We start from the raw sequence: 16,118 nt of genomic DNA, 5'->3' as shown, positions 1-16,118 counted from the left end.
CCACCACCGACATCAACGGCCCTCCCTGGGAGGCGGCTGTGCTCATGGGCTTCCTCATCCTCTCCCGCCTCCTGGTCTACATCGCGCTGCGCATGAAGACAAAGGCGTGAGGTGCCGCAGCCGCCGCAGGCAGCAGCCCCGCGGCGCCGGCTGCAGGGGCTGGCGGCGCCGGCGTCGCGCCTGCGCCCCGCCTCCCTGCAGCCAGCCAGCCGCGGGCGCCCGCGACTCCCTCCCCGGCCACTCGCTCGCCAGCCTACCGGAATTCTCACATTGAGAGTGATAGCCAGGCAGCGCTGCCCCGACGTGGCGGATGCCACCACCGCCGCCCACGGGAGGGCCAGCCTCCAGCCCCGCCGCCAGCCCCCAAGGCTTGCGCCCCCCGCCTCTGGTCCACTGCAAGGCGCGCGCCACGCAGCATTTGGTCCACTGCAAGGCGCGCGCCACGCAACATGCATGCCCCCATTTCATCAGTACCTGCTCCCCCTTGACATACAAACCCTCCCATACCCTCCTGCCTGTCGCTGCACAGGCATGCACGCCTGCCCGCCCTCCCATTTCATTTCGAGTACTGCAGATTCAAGGCATAGAGTATGGAATCTCTATTCACACTGTTGTCAACTAGGAAGAGGAAGAGAGGGCATGCCCGTTGAATTACACTGCAGTAGCTCTTGCCCGTAGCAACCCCGCCACACTGGGCTGCAGCAGCTGCCCAACTCACATGTAACGACTGGTCCGACCGCAGAACAGCCAGGACCTGTCAGCCACACATGCGCGCTCAGCTGCTGCCGCCGGCTCTGCTGCCGCCGCCGCCGCCGCTGCTGCTGGCCAGGCCGCCGCTGCCCAGATCCTTGCCCGAGTCTGACCAGCCGCGCACCCACTCCTTGGGCGCCTCGCCCGCGGCGCGCGGCACGCTGTGGTGCCGGTCCCTCAGCGCCTGCACGTGCGCCTGCAGCGCCGCAAACGTGCGGTTGTGCCGCAGCTCCTCCGGGGCCTCCGCCTGCGGCAGGCGGTGCGGCGACCAAGCGCTGGGAGACGCGCAGCACGCACGAGGCCACGTATGCCCTTCCACCAGCGCTGCCTTCCCAGCCAGCATGCTTCCTCACCACCTCGTGCCTGCACGCTGTGGCAGCACATGGCGCCAGCCCACCAGCCACGGCACCAGCCCAACTGCCAATAGCCAAGCACGCACCCAGCCGCCCGCCTCACCTGCGCGGTCAACCACTTGAACATGTCTGGGTTCTCCTGACCCAGCACCACCTCAAACTCCCGCATCTGCTCCACGCTCATCTGCGGCAGCTCCTTCTCCGCCCACATGCCCTGCGCAGCGCAGCGGCAGGGGGTGTGGCAGCGGCGTCGAGGAGAAGCCGAGGGGTGTGGCGGCGGCGAAGCTGCCACAGCCACCACCACACCGCTGCCCAGGCCCTCCTAGGCCCACTCACCACGAGTAGGTCAAGCTCCAGGAAGCCTCGCTGACGGCTGCGGTACAGCAGGCGGTTGACGAGCTGCAGGGCAAGGGGCGGGCGGCAGGCGCCGAGAGTGGCGGTGGGCGGCGGCGAGTGGCGGCAGCGTCTCAACCCTAGGCGTACGGCCGGCGCTTCGTAACCAGCGCACTACAATGCTACGTGACAAGACTCACCGCCTTGCGCTGCTGTTCCGAGTCGGGAGCCTGTTGGTCTCGTTCCAGCCTGCTGGCGTGCCCCTCCCGGGCCCACTGATGTTTCCAATTCAAATGTAAAATTCCTTGGCAAGAACAACCAGCCAGCCCCCCTGGTGGTGGTTGACCCGCTCGGGCTGCAAACAACGAAACCCGAGGTTGGGCCGTCTTTTGGGCGGCCATGGGCTTCAAATGAAGGTGGGAAACAACAGGGCTATCCTGTAAGGGTTAATTTGCTGCAGGGTCTGGTAAGAAGAGGCACAAGGAGGCCATCGCCTGAAAACGAACTCTCCCCCTCCCCGCTCTGCTTGATTCAATGCACCGATCCGCCAGACCAGACAACAGGCTAGCTAACATTGCAGGCACAAACGGCCCACCCCCGAGGGTCCAACCTTGGCTCCAATGGGCCGGCATCAGCATCAAACGAGCGAGAATGGCACGGGACCGGCTTACAGCACTCGTGGTGCGGCGCTCCGTGCCGCGGCAGCCGCGCTGAAGCCCAGCCAGTCGGCCGCTGCACGCTGCCAGCCGGCGCCGGCGGCCTCCTCTTGTGCAGCGCGCAGAGGGCCGGCAGGAGCAGCCTCCTGTTATGCACAGCGCGCGGAGCTGGCGCCGGCAGCCTCCTCTAGCAATCCACAGGGGCCACCACCCAGCTGGGCAGCGGCCAAGCCGTCAGCGGTGGCGAGCATAGCGCCAGCGGTGGCACAGGTGAGCGGCACCCTCTCAGCAGAGCACACTTGTGGCAATCACCCACTGACCTCTCAATTGGTGCCGCAGGTGGCGAGCCCTGCACATGAGGAAGCAGAGCCATGGGCGGTGCCTGAGCGCACAGCGCCGGCGAGCACACTGGAGATGGAGGAGTGCTGTGTGGGTGGGTGGGCATGGCGGCATGTCGTCAAGCTGGGTGCTGCACGCAAGGGCCACAGGCACCGGCGGCATGGCTGGGCTGCAAGCGGCCCACCACCCTCAAGGCGCCGCCATCTGTGCCGAAGACGGAACCTGGGTGCTGGCTGCCCAGTCACTTGCGTGCCCCCGTTGCTGGCCAGCCTGCAGGGCAGCTGCGCCATGCTAGGCAGCATCGATGCGCTGCCGCCGGGCGACATCAAGCTGGTGCTGGCCATGCGCCTGGTGGCGCGGCTGTGGATGCCGGGGCGTGGCGAGATCGCGGAGGTGGGCTGAGGCGATGTAGCCTGCCTGCGTGCGGGGCTGCTGCCGCTGTGCCCTCAGAAGCTGGATGATGCTGCCGATGCGATCAACAGTTTTGGCCTGCTCGCCCACTGCCGCAGGCTGGCGAGGCACTCGAGGCGCTGGCCGCTTTCATCGAGAAGTATGAGGCGCGGCGACTGGGGGGCGAGAGCATGCCGGTCAGATATGCAGGCGCAGTGGATTCTTTGAGGGCCAGGGCATTGAGGAGCCACCGCTGCAGATGGTGCACATGTGTGTGCCACAAGCCACAGCAGCGGCAGGAGCCCTCTGGCCTCTGGCCATATGCCGCCCGTCCCGCCACGTGGGTGCAGGTGGTGGTGCGCCGTGCCGCATTGCGGTACCTGCAGAGCTGTGCCTAGGGCATTGAAAGCAGCTGCGAGGACGGCAACCATCAAGAGTCAGGAATGACGCCACTGAAGGGGGGCTGCGGGGGGGACGGCATGGCAGCCCGCCGCCGCAGGCAGTACAGTGTACCATCAATCCGACCTCACCCCTGCACTTGAAGCCCTGACCCAAACAGTCGTGGAAATTGGCCTGACCAGCGGCCCGAGAAGTTGCTCTGAGAGGCGAGAAGGGGCGCAATGCTTGCCACCCAGCAAGCTGTGGCCTGTTCTGCGGCAGTCCGGCCCGCCCTGCCCAGCAGGTTGCAGAGGAAGCGGAAAAACGGGCTGAAAGTCCGAGCATCAGCCCAGGGAGAGCAACCCGAACAGGTGGGCTCTTCCCCCACAGGGCGCCATCGTAAACGCTACTGCCGACCTCCTGGCTGGCTGCCGCGCATCCCTCCACGCCTCACGCACGCGCATGACTGCAGGAGTCCAGCCTGGCCACCCGGATGGGCGCCCTGGCGCTGGCGGCCTCCCTGGCGCTGGGCGCCGCCGCTCCCGCTCCGCCGCCGGTGCTGGCAGAGGAGGAGCAGCAGGAGATCGTGATCAGCAAGTATGCCTCGGCTTCGGAGCGCCGCGCCCTGATGGCGGAGCGCCGGGAGCAGCTGCTGCGCAAGACCCGGGAGGAGGCGGAGCGCGCCGGCAGCAGCAGCAAGGCTAGCCGAGCGCCGGCGGCGGCGGCAGAGGCTGGCGGCAGCAGCAAGGAGGACTCGATGGCGGAAATGCTGAAGCGGCTGAGCGCCACCGTGAGCGCCTGCCCTGCTGCCAGCCCTGCGCTGCTCACTGCAGCCAGCTGGCGGGCGCCATGGCAGTGCATGCGCCGTGAAGAGTTGGCTGGATGCTGGCATCCTCTGTGATGATCGAACGAACTGCTGAACTGCCTTGCCCTGCTCCTTTCCTCTTCTCCTGCAGGACTACGGCAAGATGACCAACTCCAGCCCCAAGCTGACGCCCAAGCCAGATGAGGACGCCCCCAAGGCAGCGCCGGCCGCCGCCAAGCCAACGCCCGTGCCTGCCGCGCCCAAGCCCGCCGCCAAGCCCTCCATGCCATCCTTCAGCCTGCCCAAGTTTGACATGCCTGAGATCAAGGCAAGGGGCTGCAGCCGGTGGCTGTTTTCCCTTCCCTCTGCTACTGTCGATGGCATTTGCTGCCGCCCCTCCATGCTGTTGCCAGTCAGCTAGCCGGGAGCGTGTGGCGTGGCGCCAAAATTCCCCCTGCCTGCTGCCTGCCTGCAGGCGCCTGAGATGCCCAAGCTGGAGCTTCCTAAGGTGGACCTGCCCAAGCCGGCCGCAGCGGAGAAGAAGGCCCCGGCTCCGGCCCCGGCCCCGGCCCCCGCCGCTGCCACCCCCAAGCCCGCCGACAAGCCGGCACCGCCGCCGCCCGCCCCCAAGCCGGCCGAGAAGAAGGAGGCACCTGCTGCCCGCAAGCTGCCAGACTTCACCGCTCCTAAGATGCCGGAGTTCAAGGCACCTGCCTTCAACTTCACAGCACCATCATTCAAGGTGTGTGTGCGGGGAGAGATCTGTGCCAGCACCCTGACGTGTGTGTTGCTACGCAGGTGTTCCAGCCTGCCTGCTGCTGTTCCGGACAGCAACAGCGGTGTGCCTTGGGCAATGGCGCATGGAATGCAGGCGCCTGAGCTGCCCAAGCCGGCGGCACCGGCACCCAAGCCTGCGCCGCCCCCCGCCGCCGTGGAAATGCCCGCGCCCAAGCCCGCTCCGGCACCACCGCCGCCTGCTGCTGTGAAGAAGGAGGAGGCCAAGCCGGCTGAGAAGCTCACCTCCAGCATGCCTAAGTTCTCGGCGCCAGCGATGAAGGTGCGTGCGGCTGGCGGGCCGCGCTGCCGTGCCGTACGGCGCACGCCCCCATGTGGCCGGCCCTCCTCAGGGTGGGCACTGCCTTGCGTGCCTGCAGGCGCCCGAGCTGCCCAAGCTGCCGGCTGCTCCTTCTCTGGACTTCAAGATGCCGGAGTTCAAGGTGGGCTTGTGTGCATGTGCCTGTGTGTGTGTTGGTGTGTCGGCGTGTTGTCGTGCATCGGCGTGTCGCAACCACCCCCTGCCTGGCCTGCACCTGCAGATGCCGGCCCCCGACGCCAGCAAGCTGGGCGGCTTCACAGCGCCCAAGCTGCCCTCCGTCAACCTGGATGTGAGTAGTGCTCAAGCAGAGCAGAAAGCTTCCCGCTTTCTACTAGTGGGTCTGCACGCAGCCAGACAGTATCTATTCAGCTCGCTGGCGCTCCTTTTCTTCGCCCATCCACCAGCCAACACACACACGAATTGCTCCGCTCGTCATAACCGCCGCTCTTGCAGGTGGACGCGGACAAGGTGAAGGCCAAGCTGAGCATGCCCAGCCCCAAGCTGCCAGCCTTCCAGGCGCCCAAGCTGGATGCCTCCAGCTTCAAGTTTGACTTCAAGCCGCCGCCCGCGCTGGAGGTGCGGGGCTGGGCCTTGCGCGCGCAGTCGTCTGGCGCAGCGCTGTCGGGCCGGCTGTTAGATGGCCAGTTGCCACGTGCTGTGGCTGCCCTTGAGGCATGGCTGGGCTGCCTGCTCAGCAGCATGCCCTTCCCTGCCCTGCCCAGCGTGCTGCATGCTCAGCAGCATGCCCCTCCCTGGCCTGCCTGCAGGGCAAGAAGTCGCCGCTGGAGGGCTTCAAGGTGTGAGGGGAGGCCGCGCCTGTGTCCCTGTGTGTTTGTGAGTGTGATGGCATGTGGGGCATGGATGGCAGCCGGTGCTCGGGCGGGCTCTGCAGCGCACGCACTGGGATACTGTATTACCAAGTGTGATGTGCGGTTTCTGCCCTGCGCAGGCCCCAGAGTTCAAGGCACCCGAGGTGAAGGCGCCGAGCTTCAAGGCGCCCGAGCTGCCAAAGCTGGCCCTGCCCAAGCCGGCGCCGGCCCCTCCGGCCGCCGTGGAGAAGCCCGCGCCCAAGTCCGCCCCGGCACCCGCGCCGCATGCTGCTGCAAAGAAGGAGGAGGCCAAGCCGGCTGAGAAGCCCGCGGCCCCCGCATTCAGCATTCCGTCCTCCCAGGCGCCGTCTTTCAAGGTGTGTGTTGGAGGGGACTGAGGCCGCCACTTGCATGCTCCCCTGGCAGCTTTAGGTTTTGGAGCACACCTCGTTTTGCTGATGGGCAATGGCGCGATGCGATGCAGGCGCCTGAGCTGCCCAAGCCGGCTGCCCCGGCGCCCAAGCCTGTGCCACCACCGGCCGCCGTGGAGAAGCCTGCCCCCAAGCCGGCCCCGGCACCCGCGCCCGCTGCTGCTGTGAAGAAGGAGGAGGCCCAGGCAGCTGAGAAGCCCGCCTTCAGCATGCCCAAGTTCACGGCACCAGCGGTGAAGGTGCGTGCAGCTGGCAGCTCGCTCACTTGTGCTTTGGGGCTTTGGCGCAGCCTGCGCATCGTCATTGCGCCGAGCATCAGCGCCTCTTATCGCTGCGGCATGGGCCCCAACAGCCCCTGCTCCCGGTGCACATGGCTGTATGTGTGTGACGCATGCAGGCGCCTGAGCTGCCCAAGGTTCAGCTTCCCAAGGTCGGCCTGCCCAGCCTGGATGTGAGTTGCAGGCCGTGGCTGCCAGCCCTGCCGCCAACCGCCACGCGAGCAGATATACAACATAAGTTGCTTGCCGCCCTCCCCAACGCACACATCCACCAACACGCGCGCTCGCACCACGCCCACCTGCCCACTCCCACTGCCTGCCCTGCCCTGCCCTCCCCAGGTGGATGCGGACAAGGTGAAGGCCAAGCTGACCATGCCCAGCCCCAAGCTGCCAGAGTTCAAGGCGCCGCGCTTCGAGGCCCCCAGCTTCAAGCTCGACTTCAAGCCGCCGCCCGCGCTGGAGGTGCGCGCCGCCGCCCGCCGCCGCGCTGCCGCAAGCTCCCTCCGCCCCAGGCCTGCAGCCCGCTCAGCCTTCGCAGCGCACGTTTCCAAGGTCCCAGGGCTTCCCCTACCCATGCCCCTCCCCTTTATGTGCCCCTCGCCCTGCCCCACCTTGCACGGCGCAGGGCAAGAAGCTGGAGGTGCCCACCCCAGACAAGCTGGACTTCAAGCCACCCCCCAAGCTGTTTGGCAGGCCTGCCGAGGTGCGCACCGCTGGCGTCCTCACACGCCGCCGCCGCCTGGCGGCCTTGTGGCTGTGCTTGGTGCATCGGCGTCCGTCCCTGCCCTGCCCACCTGCCTGGCCTGCTGGCTGGCAACAGGCCGCTCCAGTGCTGGTTGTTAGAACCTGACATGCACCCACACCTTCTCCTTTTCTGTTGCTGTGGATGCAGCCCGCTGCTCCCAAGCTGGCCGCACCCAAGGCAGCCGCGCCCAAGGCCGAGGCTCCCAAGCCGGCGCCTGTGGCGCCCACGGTGCCAGTGCCCGCGGCCCCGGTGGTCCCTGCTCCACTCCCTGTGCCGGTCCCCGTCCCGATCCCTATGGCCCCTGAGCCCGGCAGCTCCAGCTTCTTCGACCTTCTGAAGGATTCTTTGGGCCAGGAGGAGAAGGTGGAGGCGCCGGCGGCAGAGGCGCCAGACGCGGCGGCGCAAAAGGCGGAAGAGCAGAAGGCGGCCGAGGCCAAGGCGGCGGCCTCCGCCGCGGCCGAGGCGGCGCAGCAGGCGGCAGCACGCGAGGAGGCGGCCGCGGCCACCGCGCGGGCTGAAGCCGCGGCGCGGGCCGCGGCAGCGGCGCGGGCCGAGGAGGCCGCTCGCGCCGAGGCGCAGGCTCGCGCCGAGGCGCAGGCTCGCGCGGCCGCCGAGGCGGCGCGCCTGCGCGCGCAGCAGGAGGCGGCGGAGCAGGCGGCCGCGGAGCGCGCCGCGGCGCAGAAGGCCGCCGACGTGGCAGCGGCGCGGCGCGCGGCGGCCTCCGGCAATGGCGGCAAGCGCCGGGGCCCGCTGCCGCTGTTCCTGGCGCAGCTGCTGGTGCTTTCCAGCTTCGTGGCGGTGGGCCTGGGCGTCACCAAGTATGCGGCACAGACGAAGCAGGCGCTGCAGACCGCCGGCGGCGCCATCTCTCTCGCCTACAAGGCGCTGGAGCAGGCTCTGGCGAAGCAGAAGAAGAACTGAGAGCCGGCCAGCCAGCCATTGGTGACCCCCGCCGAGCCCGGCAGCACGGCGAGCCTGCGACAAGCAGGCAGCATGCCACGTGAGAGGGCGCAGGCGGGCGGGCTTTGCGTGTCGGCTTGCAGATTGGCAGCCGCCCAGCCAGCCCAGCGCCTGCGCCCAATCGGGATTGCAAGAACGCACCATCCTCCAAATGCTGACCCCTGTTTTCCTTTGACGAGGTGAAGTGTCTAAGTATAGTGAAAATGATTCCCTAATCCCCCCTGTCGTGCGAACCCCCTTTGATGCTCCCACTTTTGCCCCGGCTGCACTGTTTCCTCTTTTCCAGAAAACCCTTCTTTGCGCTCTGCCGACGGCCGCACTGTCCGCCGCCGGCCGCTTTGGCCCCGCTTCCCATGTCACGTTTTCTCATTTCATTCGTCGATGTGAGCCGATTGAGCTGAAAAAGTGGGAGATGAGGTGGCAGGCGAAGATACAGACCACAGCATGCACGCCGCGCGCTTTCCAGCCTGCAAACGCGTCGCCCGTCATGGCCTAGCAACCCTGGCAGGCTCTATCCATTCCCTACTTCACTTCACGGTGCACTGGCGTGCTTTACCGTCGGCTTCACCGTCTGCCTGCACTCTACACCCCCATGGTGCCAACAACCCCCACCGCCAAGGACAGCCATGCGACCATTCTGAGCCTCACGCCGCTACGCAAGTTCTTCGGAGGTGGGTTGCAGCTGCCTGGGGCAGACTCAGCGCAACATGGCCGGCCATGCATGCCGGGCATCTACAAACGTGCTTGCCCCTCGTCGCCCCCTACGCACTGCAAATCGCTTCTTCTGCTCCCGCTATGCGACGTGCAGGCAAGCGCATACACACGGCCGCACTCGCCCCTGCCGCCGACTCCCCCACCGCCGCCGGCGCCTCGAGCGGCGGCGACGACACTCCGCCCTCCCGCCCCCGGCTGCTAATGGTGCACAGGAAGTGTGTGGACCCAAGCGAGCACACAGACCACAGGTGAGGGGAGATGCACGGCCTCACCCTGTTTGCCCCTCGCGCCGCCCACCCGCCGCCGCCACCTGTCGAGCGGCAACACCTGGTCTTTCGGCCGCAGCCACAGCCAACTGCCCGCATGTGCCGCCTCCAGCCCCATAGCTCCCTGTCGAGGCGCACCCCTCACCTCCCTCCCGCCTCACTCCTTGCTCCCCTGCAGGTCCCGCGGGCGCGGCGCCCTGCTCACCATCGGCCTCAACCGCCGCCCCACCTCAGACCTGGATGAGCCCGAGCTGAGGGCTGCCCTGGCCGACGAGCAGGCCCACTCCCGCCAGCTGGAGCAGGCGCTGGTGGCGGCGCACCACGCGCTGTCGGCCGCGCGGCAGCAGGCCGCCGACCACGAGGCGCGGCTGGCGGAGGCGCGGGCGGCGAGGCGCGGGGCGGAGCAGGACGCTGCCGACGCGCGCACCATGCTGGCCGCAACCGACGAGATGCTGGGGGAGGCGCAGGCTGCGGCTGAGCGCTGGGAGGCGCGCGCCGGGGAGGCCGAGGCGGCTGCCCGCCTCGCCCAGCGCACCGCCATGGTGGCCAAGGAGCACCGGCGAGCTGCGCGGCGCGCGGCGCGGCGGGCTGCCAGCTGCTGCCGCCGCGACCTGGAGCGCACCGAGCAGGAGCACCGGCAGTGCGCCAGGCAGGCGGTGGCGGATGCCGCCGCGCGCCAGCAGGCGGAGCACCGCACGGCGGCCGCAGAGGCGGCCCGCATGCAGGCCCAGCTGGCCAGCTGGCGCGCGCAGCAGCAGGCGGCCGCCGAGGCGGCGGCCGCGTGGCAGCAGGCGCAGGCGGCCGCGGCGGCGGAGCAGGAGCAGGTGGCGGCGTTTGTGGAGGCCATGCGCCAGCAGGCCATCATGGACGCCCAGTTTGCAGCCCACTTCCTGCCTCATAGCCAGGCGACGGCGCAGCAGCAGCTGGCCCGCAGGCGCGACCACAGCGAGGGCGGTAGCCCACTGGCCAGCTACGACGGCACCGACTGCAGCTCGCCCAACAGCCCCACCGCAGCCACGGAGCGCTGGAGCGCGGCTGGCGACTGCTGAGAGCTGCAGACTCTCGGCCATATCCCTTGTTTAGATCTGCCTATACCCACGCTACATTCAGTGCTGGGCCTGCTTTGACCTGCCATGCCTGTTCTACACCGCTTGCCATTCTTCGTGTGTTGCTGTTACCTGAACAGCTTTTGAAGTTGCAAAACAAGCTTGCTTTGATTAGTATGGCAACTGAATAGACAGAGATAGCCTTGCAATGAAGCATGTAAAGCAGCGCGTTGACTTGAGGTTTTGAGAGGACAGTAGCAACAGGGACCAACATACTGCCTTGGGCGGCGCAGAAGGGAAGAGGCAATCCTCACCCACCCACATCAAAAAAGGCAGTACTCCGAACACAGCGGTACGCCAAGGTCCCCCCCCGCGCCTTGGCCTGGCTTTGGCTTGGCTTGGCTCAGCCCGAGGCGGGTGCCTTGGCAGCGTTGAAGGCGTGCACCTGCAGGGGCGGTGGCACACAGGGGCTGGACTGGAGGGAACACTGGCGAGCATTAGCAGTGCTTCCCCGCGCGGCTGCTGGCTGGCCAATGCTGCCCGCTGTCCTCGCGCATTGCTCCGGAGCGCCCGCTCTGCTCTGCTCACGTTGCCGCTCTCCACGCCCGCCTGCGGGTCAATGCTGACGTTGATGAGCGTGGGCCGGCGGCTGGCCAGCGCCTGCCGCAGCGCCGCCTGCAGCTCCACGGCGGTGGACGCCTCCACGCCTCGCCCGCCAAACGCCTCCATCAGCAGGTGGTAGCCCGCCTGAGGCACAAAGGCGGTGGGGGCGGGGTCGGAGGGCACGCCCGCTGCTGCCAGGCCTGCAGGTGGCAGGTGGAAAGGGCGGCACAGCAGCAGCAGCTTAGCCGGGGAGGGCCACTGCATGGGTACGGCCGACCAGGCTTTGTATAAACCCGCAGGAGGCCGTGGCTTGCAGCGCCAGCGCAGTGCTGCCCAGCAGCGGCGGCCTGGTGGAAAGAAAGGGCGGGCTTGCCTGCCTCTGCCATCTCCCGCAGCCGCTGCTCGCGGCGGTCGCCGCCGTAGATCCCCCCGTTGTTGAGCACGACGATGCACACGGGCAGGTTGTACCTGCAGCAAGGCACGGGTTCAGGCAGGCAGCAGATGGGGGGCCGATGAGAAAGGAAGCGGACGCGGAGGGCCAGAGATGAGGCTGTGTGGCGCTCGCGAGTGCAGGCCTGCATGGCGGCGACGCGGGCAGCCGGGGACACACGCCACCACCAACCGATGCACGCCGCCGCCTAGCACACACCTGCAGATTGTCTCGCACTCCATGCCCGAGAAGCCAAAGGCGGAGTCGCCCTCCACGGCCACCACGCTGCGCCCGGGGCAGGCAACCGCCGCCGCGATGGCGTAGCCCAGCCCCACGCCCATCGTGCCGTGCGTGCCGGCGTCCAGCCGGCTGCGGGGCGCAACCACGGGCTCCAGAAGCACCCTGCAGCACCACGGACGAGGTATGTCGGGTGGGGCAGGGGGTGGGGCAAGGCTCAGGAGCAGCACACCACAGGCGGGGAGGTGGCACACCACACGGCCTGCCACATGGCGACAGCAAAGTGAGGTCGGGAAGTGGCACATGACACAGACACCACACCACAGCCACGCCATGCGCCCCCTGCGTCCCTGCCCCCACCTGGCATTGTCCATGGTGTTGGCCCCCTCGGCCACCACCACCGCCGGCGTGGGCAGCGCATTGAGTTCATCCCGTACCACCCGCAGAGTGGTATGGTAGTCGAGAGGGAAGGCGGTTGGCGCCAGCTTGGCGGCCAGCCGCTCCCGCGCCGCGCCCACCTTGCCCTGCAGCGCGGCCACCCAGGCGGCCGCGCCGGGCAGCGCGCCGCCACCCAAGGCGGCCAGAAGCTGCTCCGCAGCTGCGCCGGCGTCGCCGCACAGTACCGCGGCGCCCTTGGCGGCGTCCTGCTCCGAAGGATCCACATCCACCAGCACAAACTTCACCCCCGGCGACCAGCGCGGCGCCTCTCCAAAGTGGAGCTGCCAGTTGAGGCTGCAGCAGCAGGGGAGCGGGCGCCGAGGCACGCCATGGCAGGGTGCATGCTGCCGCCCACTCTCAGCACGGCGCGCCGCGGTGCGGCGCGGTTTGCAGGAGCATGCCTGGGCAGGCGCGCTCACCGGGCGCCGAAGACCACTGCCACATCCGCCTGTCCCAGAGCCATGGAGCGCGCCGCGTTGACGCACAGGGGACTGTCGTCTGGCACCACGCCGCGCCCCATGGCCGTCGCCAAAAAGGGCAGGCCTGCGCCCTGCACCAGCGCACGCAGCGGTCCCTCTGCCCGCCCCAGCGCCGCGCCCTTGCCAATCACAAGGAGCGGGCGCTGCGCGGAGCGCAGCAGCGCAGCGGCGGAGGCCACGTCGGCGGGCGTGGGCGTGGGGCGTGGCATGGCCAGCGGCCCAGCCACCGCCGCCTCGGCCTGCTGCGCCGCCGCTGCGTCGGGCAGCGAGTCTGCAGGGGGGTGGCGGGAATGGGCTGGATGAGGGCGGAGCAAACGGATGATCAATACATGTAATAATGTCCTGCTGCTGTGCATGTGAGATGCATGTCACTTGCTGCCGGTCTCTCCCTCCTGCCCCTGTCCGTGTTAGGTAGCCCTCGCCCAGCCGCCCCTACCCCGCTCACCAAACAAGAGGTTGGAGGGAATGTCGACGTAGGCGGCACCTGGTCGGCTCGATGCAGCGGCCTGCAGGCCAGGCAAGAGAGGGAGGATGCCTGGCTCAGCAGCAGCATGCCACCACCCAAGCTCCAACATCCCACCCCCCACCTCAGCGCAGGCGCTTCCGCCAGCAGCCACCCTCCCACGCGACCCACCGATGCATGCGGCCTCACACCCACGCACCTGAAACGCCTGTGCCACCAGCCGCGGGATGTCTGCCAGCTGGGCCGCCCGCCCCGCCCACTTGACGTGCAAGGCCGCCGCCGCCAGCTGGTCCAGCTCCTGGAAGGCGCCCTTGCCCACCTCGGCCTGAAGAACAGCAAACGGGAGCATGCGTGCGAAGAGACGTGTGAAGAAAGGACATGTGAAGAACACAAGGGCGTGTGGAAGGCAGGGGTGAGGGCAGGGCTGCTGTGGCTGCCAGCAGGCAGGTGCTGGGCCATCTGCTGCCCACATACACATGCATCGTGGCTGCAGCGCCTCCCCAGCCACGCCGCTTTCTAGTCCGCTTTCTAGTAGTCCGCAGGACCATGCCACCGCACCTGCTCGCAGCTGCCCGAAATCATGACCACCGGCCAGCAGTTGGCCTGCCCGTTGCTCAGCCCAGCCAGGCCATGCACCGCGCCTGCAGCAGCCCAGGGCGCGACACCTCAGCAGCAGCAGCAGCAGCAGCAGCAGCCCTGGGACGGCGTGCCAGCCCTCTGGGCGCAGGCTCTCGCCTCTGCACTGTACCAGCAGCCACCAGAAGAAAGCGCACCTGGACCGCTGACGGTCAGCAGCACGCCAGGCAGGCCAGTGAGGAAGCCGGTGGCGGCAGCGGCGTAGCCCGCCGCCTGCTCGTTGCGGAAAGAAATGAAGCGGATGCCGCAGGCCTGGGCCGCTGCGGGGTGTGGGCAGGGCGGGGAGGGAGGAAGGGCAGCGGGCACGGTGACTAGCGCAGGCCACGGCAGCCGCCTGCAGCGCAGCAGGTGCAGCGCAGCAGGCAAAGCGCACACCACAGCGCCCACAAGGCAGCACTGCACAGCACGGCAAGGGAACCAGGGGAAGAGGAGGAGGCCTGCACCTGAGGCCAGCTGGGTGACAGGGATGCCGATGACGCCATACATCTCCTTCACGCCCAGCTTGGCCAGGGCCCGGGCAACTAGAAAGTACCCGTCGTTGGGCTGCTGGCTGAAGTCAATGGAGCTCTGGCCGGGCTCCACGCTGCCTGCAGGGCAGGCCAGCGGGGCAGGGCAGGATACCAGCACTGAGTTCCCTTGTACAGAGGTGCAGAATGTTACATGACCGATTGCTGGAAACAAAAGCCCAGAGGGGGCAGTGCACGCCCCCATTGGGTGATCAGATGGCCAGACAATGTGCAGAGGGCCGAAGGAAACAGCAATGCATCTGTGAGGCTGCGTGTATCGTGCAGCATGCAATTGCTGCTGTGGCAGAGCTGCTGCCAGCAGAGCTGCCACCAGCGGCGGCCGCTCCCTCCCGCCAGCCACCTTCACTTGCCTGCAGCCACAAAGCTCGTGCACAGCCTCAGCACCAGCATCCGCCCACGCCTGCGGGCAGTGCTGCTGCAGCCACCCCGTCCCGCCCACCTTCTTCCTGCGGCTTCTTGTTGATGAAGGCATCCACCATGAAGCGGCGGCTGATCTTGCCGGTGGGCCCCTTGGGCAGGGCTTCGGTCACAAACACGCGGGTGGGCACCTTGAAGGCAGACAGGCGCTGGCCCACCACACGCTTGATGTCCTCCTCTGCAGCAGGCGGGAGAGCGGAGAGGCCAGGCACACATGAGCGGCACTCGTTGCGTGGCCCTTGCATGTCCCCACCTGCGCCCGCCGGTCCAGCGTGCAGCGCATGGTCGCGTGCACAGCAGCGGCAGCGCAGCAGAAGGAGCTCCCGCCACACATAGAGCAGCAGCCGGGGCTCCCAGATGTCCGCCACACCCCCAAACACGCAGCCCAGCGTGCAGGCGACGGCGCGCACCAATGTCGGCCATCTGCTTGCCCTCCTCTGTCAGCACCACCGCCGCCGCCACCACCTCGCCGTACTTCTCGTCGGGAGCAGCAAACGACACCGCCTCGGCCACGCCCGGGTGCGCCAGCAGCGCGCTGTCCACCTGCGGCAGCCCGACGCAGCGGGCGAGGGTGTGTGGTGGCGGCGGGGAACGAGGCAGGCGCTCCAGAGGCAGGGCAAGGTGCACCTCCCAGTGAGCGGTGTGGGGTTCCCAGGCCCTGCAGCTGGCCGCATGCGCGCCTGTGGACACCCCCAGCCAGGCACCCTGGCCGCCTGTCCGCCTGCCTGGCCCTCACCTCTATGGGGCTGATCTTCTCGCCTCCCCGGTTGATCAGCTCCTTGAGGCGCCCCGTCAGCGTGAGGTACCCCTCCTCATCCAGCATCCCCTGGTCCCCCGTGTGGAACCAGCCGCCTGCAGGCCATGGGAGGGTGGATGCGAGAGGGAGAGCGTGCAGGTGTGTGTTGTGCGTGTAAGTGTGTGTATGGGTGATGGTTGTGGTGGTGGTGCTTGGGCAGGCAAGGGTCACAAAGCGACGGACAGGAGGCGGGAGCCTGGGGGCCGCGGCATGCAGACCTCCTGCCCCGCCCGCGCTGCGGGCCACCCTTTGCGCCGCTCCCGGTGCCCTGCCTCCACACACGCACACACACACACACACACATCACAGCAGCGCCAGCCCACCTGCAAACGCCTCCTCGTTGGCCTTAGGGTTGTCCAGGTATCCCTTAGTGACGTTGGGCCCCCGGATACACACCTCCCCAACCTGCCCCGCAGGCAGCACGCTGCACCCCTCATCCAGGATAGCCACCTGGACTGAGCCCTGCGGCTTGCCCACTGTGCCCGGCTTGCGCGGGCCGTGCTTGGGCAGCGGGTTGGAGGTCATCTGGTGGGAGGCCTCCGTCATGGCGTACGCCTGGCGCCAGCAGGGAGGCGGGGAAGAAAGGGCGGGGGGAAGGGCGTCATGATGCATCAGCGGGCAGAGGGGCGATGATGCCAGCCTTCGATGTTGTGATGAGGGGAGGCCTGGCTGTCGGTCAGCGAAAAAAACCAATCGCTGGTCCCCTGCCCAGCCCAGCCTCCTGTCCAGCCTCCTGTCCAGGC

General features: G+C 68.1%; 4 protein-coding genes across 4 annotated transcripts in view; 2 read left to right on the top strand and 2 right to left on the bottom strand.

Annotated features, from left to right (window-relative positions):
* CHLNCDRAFT_32365 (hypothetical protein) overlaps positions 1-737 on the top strand; it is a 5,452-nt gene extending 4,715 nt beyond the window's left edge. The window contains exon 15 of the mRNA XM_005845175.1: positions 1-737. Coding sequence (XP_005845237.1) covers positions 1-110 — 110 coding nt within the window. The 3' untranslated portion in view covers positions 111-737.
* A 38-nt stretch (positions 738-775) lies between these two features.
* CHLNCDRAFT_137510 (hypothetical protein) lies at positions 776-1,837 on the bottom strand (the record flags this gene model as incomplete). The annotated part of the gene is made up of 4 exons (XM_005845059.1): positions 776-997; positions 1,207-1,317; positions 1,440-1,502; positions 1,808-1,837. 4 exons carry the CDS (start codon positions 1,835-1,837, stop codon positions 776-778), a joined length of 426 nt encoding a protein of 141 aa, XP_005845121.1.
* Positions 1,838-2,719: 882 nt separating this feature from the next.
* Positions 2,720-10,352, top strand: CHLNCDRAFT_54122 (hypothetical protein; the record flags this gene model as incomplete). Its single annotated transcript, XM_005845174.1, has 20 exons — positions 2,720-2,824; positions 2,941-3,083; positions 3,504-3,570; positions 3,672-3,989; positions 4,156-4,251; positions 4,480-4,746; positions 4,993-5,061; positions 5,159-5,221; positions 5,321-5,389; positions 5,554-5,676; positions 5,868-5,897; positions 6,050-6,286; positions 6,511-6,579; positions 6,738-6,791; positions 6,958-7,080; positions 7,244-7,321; positions 7,511-8,161; positions 8,943-8,994; positions 9,132-9,285; positions 9,482-10,352. The coding sequence occupies 20 exons, from the start codon at positions 2,720-2,722 to the stop codon at positions 10,350-10,352; spliced, it is 3,639 nt and encodes a 1,212-aa protein (XP_005845236.1).
* Positions 10,353-12,169: 1,817 nt separating this feature from the next.
* CHLNCDRAFT_48296 (hypothetical protein) overlaps positions 12,170-16,118 on the bottom strand; it is a 5,901-nt gene continuing 1,952 nt past the window's right edge. Inside the window, exons 6-17 of the mRNA XM_005845058.1 lie at positions 15,699-15,930; positions 15,316-15,431; positions 14,990-15,122; positions 14,602-14,757; positions 14,486-14,512; positions 14,079-14,199; positions 13,773-13,895; positions 13,558-13,640; positions 13,199-13,324; positions 12,982-13,042; positions 12,477-12,807; positions 12,170-12,351 (exon numbers count right to left, since the gene is read on the bottom strand). Of these exons, the coding sequence (XP_005845120.1) occupies positions 14,505-14,512; positions 14,602-14,757; positions 14,990-15,122; positions 15,316-15,431; positions 15,699-15,930 (645 nt within the window). The 3' untranslated portion in view covers positions 12,170-12,351; positions 12,477-12,807; positions 12,982-13,042; ... (3 more) ...; positions 14,079-14,199; positions 14,486-14,504. The remainder of the gene's footprint in view (positions 12,352-12,476; positions 12,808-12,981; positions 13,043-13,198; positions 13,325-13,557; positions 13,641-13,772; positions 13,896-14,078; positions 14,200-14,485; positions 14,513-14,601; positions 14,758-14,989; positions 15,123-15,315; positions 15,432-15,698; positions 15,931-16,118) is intronic.

This window comes from Chlorella variabilis (assembly GCF_000147415.1).
Source record: "Chlorella variabilis unplaced genomic scaffold CHLNCscaffold_19, whole genome shotgun sequence".
Taxonomy (NCBI): Eukaryota; Viridiplantae; Chlorophyta; class Trebouxiophyceae; order Chlorellales; family Chlorellaceae; genus Chlorella; species Chlorella variabilis.
The sequence above is the reverse complement of the archived record's forward strand: the minus strand, read 5'-3'. Positions and strand labels throughout refer to the sequence as shown.